We start from the raw sequence: 7,500 nt of genomic DNA, 5'->3' as shown, positions 1-7,500 counted from the left end.
TGAGCTGCACTACTCTAAAGCTGCAGTAGAAGTAAACTCTACCATCTCAGAGGTAGATGAGCTGTAGAATAGACGTAGATGACGGAGACAGTAGACGTAGCTCTGCCGTCTCCTCCAATGGCAGAAGCTAATTTCTGTGCAGCTTCTTATGCAGCAGAGAAAAGAGATCTCAGTGAATAAGAACGGTCAAGGAAGATTTTGGGACATAGACAGAGTTTGCACTTGTATTGTGGAGAGTAGGAGTCTCAGGCAGGCAGAAGAAGCATGAGAGACGGTGAGGACTGGAGGGTAGTTAAGGAGTGAGACAAGATGATGAAGACATTATGCTGTTATCTCAAACTGTGATTCACATCTGTCACATAGGGAACTAAAATCTTTTGGTGGTTGACACCCCAAATTGGTGAGAGACAGGTATCATTGCCTTTTTATTTTATTTAATTTTAGTTAATTAATATTATTATTGTATATTTGGGTGTATGTGAGTGTCTATGTGGGCACATGTGTGAGAGGTCAGAGGTCAACAGAGTGCCTTCTGTCTTTACATGCTTTCCAGGGACTGGATTCAGGCCACTAGACTTGCAAGGCAAACACCCTTACCCACTAGGCCATCTTGTCAGCTCCATTAGTGTTTAACTTTAAAGATCCCATGTAACTCCATGGCTCAGCAAAGTTTGGGAAACATTTCTCTACTTTGATTTTTCTAAGTACCTGAAGCACCACAGAAAGATATGCAAAGACAATATTAAAAAGAAAATGATTGTGACGTGGAAGAAGAATTGAAGTCCTGGGTGAACAAAGGGACTAATTCGAGTGATGGGGTAGACTGGAAAGGGTATTGGGGGGACTATATTCAAAATATGTTATGTACTTGCATGGAAATAGCCGTGTGACCCTACATAATGAAATAACAGAAACAAAAGAAGAAAGGAAAGAGAAATCCTTCTGAAAAGATGACGAGTTCTCTCAGCGTCATGGTCGAAAGAACGAAAGGACGGGAGAAAATAGCCCGACATAGCACTGTGTACTTATATTCCAGCTACTTGGGGCAGAGGCAGGAAGACTACTTGAGCCCAAGAGATCAAGCCCAGCCCAGGCAACAAAGCGATACACCATCTCATGAAACCAAACCAAACCAAAACAAACGAATCTAAAGGAAAATACTCCAAAGAGAAAAGGATCTGGAAGGCAGGCAGGACAGCAATGGGGAGAATGAGATGTGTGAAGCCAGGGACTGATGTCAGCTCATATAAAGCGGATACTGGGAGCTGCTGTGTGGCTGCAAAGCTGTGCTGGATTCCAAAATCCGAGCTGGTAGCTAACGCAAGAAGGAGCTGAAAAAGTGTGGAATCACAGGGTAGAGCGATAGATAGATGGGTAGATGGGTAGATAGGTAGGTAGATAATAGATGGGCAGATAGATAGACAAGATAGATAGATGATAGATTGGTAGACAGATAGATATAGATGGATAGATGGATAGATAGATATACAGATAGATAATAGATGGATGGATAGATAGATGGATGGATAGATAGATAGATAGATAGATAGATAGATAGATGATAGATAGATAGATAGATAGATGAATGAATGAAACACAGTAGAAACATACCCCAGCAGGATGGTAGCCTCAATCTGACAGAAGCAACGTTAATTTTTCTTCTTTATACTCATGTTTTCTCCTTTCTTCTTTATTTTTTTTCTCTTTTAATTAAGAAAGTCTTACTATTACAAACAATCATTGAGCCACTAGTAAAAGTCCATAACCAGTGGGCAAGACTGCCCCATCCACAGACAACATTTGGCACGTGTTGATTTAGAAATATTCCTGGGATTTTGCAGAGAACATACAATTACATGTCTAATAGTGCCTACTCTTTCCACAGGGAGTGGGGGAGAGTAGCTATTCTGTAATTCTTTCTTTCGATCACATTTATTTGTTTATTCGTTTTCTCTCTCCCTCTATCTTTTTTTTAATAGACAGACCTCACCACATAGCCTAGGCAGGCTTTCCTCCTGTCTGCCCCAGCCTCCTGAGTGCTGGCGTCATAAGCATGCACCATCACACATAACTCCTAAAAGTCCTTTAGACCCCCCAGTAGCATCTTCAGGTAGTCCTAGTATGCTAGAGTAATAACTATATATTAACTAGCATAATAACTAGCATAAATAACTTCACAACAGAAGATCTCTAGATCCCAGCTAACTTGACTTTGGGAGCAGGGAGGGCAGCAAGAATAATAAAATGCCTACAGTCCACACTGCTTTGTGATTCCAGGCTTGAGCACCCTGCATTGAGCCAGGATTCACCTTCACAGTGGAGTTAACAGACCAGGGGGATGCAGAGGTTCTCTCACAGACACCACTAAGACAGGTACCCCAGAGAATAGGATCTACTGCCTCCTCCCCTCCCAAGGGTATAGAGATGGATGTCATGCCATGCTCCTCATCCCCACTCAGCTTACGTACTGGAGTTCCGGTGGGAGCTGGCCAGGCTGTGTCCAGCCATCTCAGGAGGAGGCTGGTGACCTCGGTGCAAGAACTGCTGTGAGCTGAGCACATGGCTGGGGTGGGCCACTCGGTTCATGCTATGCAGGACGTTGACCTAAGGAAAGGGAGAACTCTGTAGGTACAACTGCTTCTCCCCAGGCCCCTTTCCACCCCACTCCAAGCTCACTCAGTACACCCCTCTCTCATCTGGGATGGGACTCCTACCACACAGTGTGTGGAGATCAGAGGACACCTTGCAGGAGACAGTTCTTTTTGCTATGCAGTTTCTGAGGATTGAATCCAAACAGGCCATTAAGCTTAGCAGCAAGCCGTGTTACCCATCCCTATCACCTTAACTATCACCCACATCTCCTCCTCTTTCTCCTCTTCCTCCTCCATCTGTCATGGGTCTAGAAATCTTCAATGCAACAAAGTCCCTGTCCATCAAGCATCTATCTGAGTCCAATACATCCTGGCTCCTTGCCAGGAGCAGGTGACCTAGAAAGGAAGGGGGTTCTCTGGGTACCTCCACGATGAATTCGTTGCTGGAATAGCGGCCGTTCATCTCTGAGCAGGAAAGCCTGAATTTCCTGGCATACAGGGCGGCTCCATGCCGCAGCTGATAACGAGCATGCCTCAGGATTTCTTCATACACGGTGATGGTCTCCACCCCTGGGGAATAAGGAGACAAGCTCAGCAGAGAGGTCAGTGAAGGGAGGTCCAGGGCAGCAATGGGAGGGATGGTTAGCCCCATCCCTCGACAGGGGCATAAGCTGACACCTAGGAGAAGAAACCACACACACACACACACTGATCTACAGGGTAGAGTAAGCAAAACCACATTTGCTTCTCTGCCCTTCTCACCTAGTCGTGTGGCCTGTGGGACTCCCCAAGGATGAAAGAATCTCAGTAGTTACAGAAAAGAGGGCAGGAAGATGATAGACAGAAGGGATACACCTTTGGTGGGCCCGGAATGGAATGGTCATTGCTGTGTTCTCCCTCCCAGATGCCGTTGCTCCCCACTGTTCACTGAGTGAGGACTGAAAGCTGCCGGGGTACAGGAAAGGATAGAGAGCCTAAACACACCCAAGAGCTACAAGACTCCAAAGCTGGGTGGGGAGACAGAGGAAGGAGAGAGAGCGCAGAGACCCGAAGGGACATGGCAGAGGAATCAAGAGAGGAAGGGAGCCAGGCTCCAGAGAGCAGAGGGAAGAGAGACGGGGTTCAGAGACTCTGCCCCAGCATGAGCCCCTCAATCTGGAAACCAAAGGATTTTCCAGCTAAGAAGGGACAAAATGGCATTTGACCAACATCCTGGGAAGGAGGAGCCATGTGCTTAATCGGAGGAAGGAGGACAGACAGACACACACACACACACACACACACACACACACACGCACACGCACACGCACACGCACACCAGACCCTGGGCCTCACTGACCAGCAATGGTGAGGTAGGCAGATGTGTTGGTGAGCTCCAGGCCTCGCTGCTGCAAGGATGCCATGTCCAAGAGCAGGCTTTCTCGCTCAGGGTCTAGGTCATCTCCCACCAGAGAAATTTCACAGCCGTCCAGGTTGTGTACAATCTCATCTGACATACGTGTGTCTGTCACTGGGGGGAGAAAGTCGGGGTCAAGGTCAGAGCTGTGCCCATTGAGGTGCTGAGACCCAGCCACTGTCATGTATTATGGCCACTCATTAAGGAAGGCAAACATCATCATGACTATCAACATGCAACATTTCCCTACACTCGTGGCTTCCCAGAGGCTCTGGGGTTTTTGTTTTTTGTTCTTCCAGAGCTGAGGACCGGACTCAGGGCCTTGCGCTTGCTAGGCAAGCGCTCTACCACTGAGCTAAATCCCCAACCCCGAGGCTCTGGTTTTTAAGGGGGAGTTGTTCTCAGTCACACTGAGCTGTGAGAAAGCCTTCCCATTCCAACCCCATAGTCACTCCCTCTTTCTAGTTCCAGACATCCCTGTTCCCTGGACCACATCACTCCTTGGAGTCATCCCTACCTGTGCCCTGCCAACTCTCATCTGCTTTGGCCTCCACCTGGTGGGAAATGGAGCAAGTGATCTGAAGATCTGGGAACAAGGGGACCCCCTCGGGTCCCTCAAAGTCCACAGCAGGGCGGGCAAAATGAGCTGTGCCACTCAGAAGGATCTGGGGGGCATCCGGCTGAAGGACCACCACATAGCCTTCCACTGCAGGAATGGAGACGCAGGACTCTTCACTGAAGCACCTATGTAAGAGAGGCAGCATGTCACTCCCTTAAAAACCCAGAGTCTACCCAAGCATGATGGCACACACCTTTAATCCCAGGACTTGGAAGACAGAGTCAGGTGGAGCTCTGTGAGTTCAAGGCCAACCTGGTCTACATACAAGTTCTAGGCCAGCTAGAGCTACACAGTGAGACTATGTCTCAAGAAACAGAAGTCTAGAGTCTGTTTCATGCCCCTGAGCCCCCACCTCTGCATCAGAGACCACCCCAGAGAGAGTGAGGGGAGGAGAGAAGACATGTCAGCCTCCCTATACCCAGTCCCCCACAGCAAAGTCCTTCCTAGTACGGCACTGCTACAGGAACAGCGGAGGGTAAGACAGCCTCAGCCTGTAGGGTAATCATGTCATCAAGGCTACAAACCATGGAATGTCTGTCACGTTCTAGTTTAACAAGAACAGAATAAAATGAATAAAAGAAACAGAACTAACAAAAATGCACATACATGAAGACAGAGTCTTGCTATTTCGAATCCTCTTTCTGCCTTTCCACCAAGCATGGTAACACATGCCTGTAGCCCAGCACTCAAGGGGCTGAGACAGGAGGATTGCAAGTTCAAGGCCAGCTTGAGCTAAGACTCTGTCTCAAAAAATAAAAACAATGTCAGGGCGGTGGTGGCGCACACCTTTTATCCCAGCACTCGGGAGGCAGAGCCAGAGCCAGGAGGATCTCTGTGAGTTCGAGGCCAGCCTGGGCTACAGAGCAAGATCCAGGACAAGCACCAAAACTACACAGAGAAACCCTGTCTCGGAAGAAAATAAATAAGTAAATAAACAAAATTTTAAGTATAAACACATAGTTCTTTTCCCAGTGACAGTTACATGGGTTCAGTAAAACATCTGCCAGATATGGGTTCCAAAATATCCAACACTAAGAGTGAGCTAGGGTGGGGTATCTATCAGTAATGTCCTTTTTTTGTGTGTGTGTGTGTGTGTGTGTGTGTGTGTGTGTCTTATCTCTTTTACTGGACATCTGCCCAGAAGACTTGCTCAGCCATGTTCCCACACACTCTTCTAGCCCCAGCCCTTGAATAGCACCCTGACCCCTCACAATCTCAAGCTCTTGCTAGCTTATGAAGCATTTTATCATGTTATTTCCTTACAGCAATGCTTCTGATAAGGGTAAGAGACCAAAGCTTGGAGTCATGCACAGTAGTGCACATCTCTAATCCCAGCACCCAGGAGGCTGAGGTAGGAGGATTACTGAGTTCAAGAGTACCAAGCCAGCCTTGGCTAGATAGCAAGACCCTGCATCCCCCCCCCCAAAAAAAGGTATGACACATATAGTTTAACTACCCTAGACACTAATTACCAAATAAAAGAATGCTGCATGGAGATACAGTGTCATACATTACTTGTTTAGAACAACACTATTCACCATGAACTTACTAAAGATTCTTTAGTTGCTACAATAAAAGTATCTTCTGTCTACTATATTAAGCTAACTAAAATAGCTTAATATAGTAAATCAATAATCAATATTTTGGCATCTCTGTAATTAATGACTGTGATCACAGCATGTCTGTTCTCTAGTTCAAACATATGATTCAATATATTTTTTTAAAAAGTCCATTGGCTCTTCCAGGATACTGTAGTTCAGTTCATGTAGTGTTGTGTTGGATAACTCTAGCTCCCGGGATGCTAATGCCCACTTCTGGCCTCCCACAGCACTTGCACACAGGAGCACATACACACAGAGAAGTAACTAAAATAGTTGGAAAAGTAGAATTTGAGGACTTGGTAGTTTCTCAATAAAAAAATAACATTCTAAGTTTGGCGTGATGGTGCACACCTGTAATCCCAGCACTCAGGAGACAGAGGCAGGTAGGTCCCTGTGATTTCTTAGCCAAACCTAGTCTACAAATCAAGATCCAAGTCAGCCAGTGCTACAAGGTGAGGCTCTAAATAAATGCCAAAACAAAATAAAATAAACAAATGCTAAGAAAGAGAAAAGGAAGGAAGGAAATACTCGGCCACACAAGCAGTATTCGCCAGAGTCAAGGCTCCGCCGAACGTCAACCTACCGAACAGCCCTGGTCAACGAGAAGTTGCTTCTGTCTTTACATGCTTTCCAGGGACTGGATTCAGGCCACTAGACTTGCAAGGCAAACACCCTTACCCACTGAGCCATCTTTGTCAGCTCCATTAGTGTTTAACTTAAAGATCCCCATGTAACTCCATGGCTCAGCAAAGTTTGGGAAACATTCTCTACTTTGATTTTCTAAGTACCTGAAGCCACCACAGAAAGATATGCAAAGAAACAATATTAAAAGAAATTAGCCAAGAGTCCAGACTGCAGCCGTGTTTGAAGCCTGATTTTGTACCAGGAATAAAGATTTCCCCGATCGGCTACGAGTGCTCACCATGGTTATCACTGATGCCGTATCTGACACCATGAACAAAGACAGTCCCTGTGTGTGCCAGCCGTGAACACCCAAGGGGAGCCATAGTCCTGATTCGTATTGTGGGCATCCCAGGCCCCCAAGAACTGTGAGCAAACATAAGCACTCTGTTTTTTAGACACTGGAAATAGCGCCCGGTATTTGAGGGTCGTCAACTACTTCCGCTGACTAATACAACAATAAAAGTAAGTTCAGTAGCTGGAGAATGGGTAGACTGTCAACGAGATAGCATGGAGGATAGTTAGTGCCCGTGTGACCCTACATGATATAGACCATAATAGTTACACGAAAACATAAGAAGCAAAGGTGTGAAGAGCAGCTGTTAAGTACCT

The 7,500-nt window shown here is 46.4% G+C and overlaps 1 protein-coding gene across 1 annotated transcript; it reads right to left on the bottom strand.

Moving 5' to 3' along the window:
- Positions 1-2,400: 2,400 nt before the first annotated feature.
- On the bottom strand, positions 2,401-4,789 carry LOC118574984 (calsyntenin-3-like). Its single transcript, XM_036175733.1, has 4 exons — positions 4,505-4,789; positions 3,931-4,101; positions 3,016-3,161; positions 2,401-2,604 (listed from the first exon to the last, which is right to left on the bottom strand). The coding sequence occupies exons 1-4, from the start codon at positions 4,749-4,751 to the stop codon at positions 2,461-2,463; spliced, it is 708 nt and encodes a 235-aa protein (XP_036031626.1). The 5' UTR covers positions 4,752-4,789; the 3' UTR covers positions 2,401-2,460.
- Positions 4,790-7,500: the final 2,711 nt, after the last annotated feature.

The sequence above is a fragment of the Onychomys torridus genome, unplaced genomic scaffold (assembly GCF_903995425.1).
Source record: "Onychomys torridus unplaced genomic scaffold, mOncTor1.1, whole genome shotgun sequence".
Taxonomy (NCBI): domain Eukaryota; kingdom Metazoa; phylum Chordata; class Mammalia; order Rodentia; family Cricetidae; genus Onychomys; species Onychomys torridus.
This window is presented reverse-complemented; position numbering and strand designations above follow the sequence as displayed.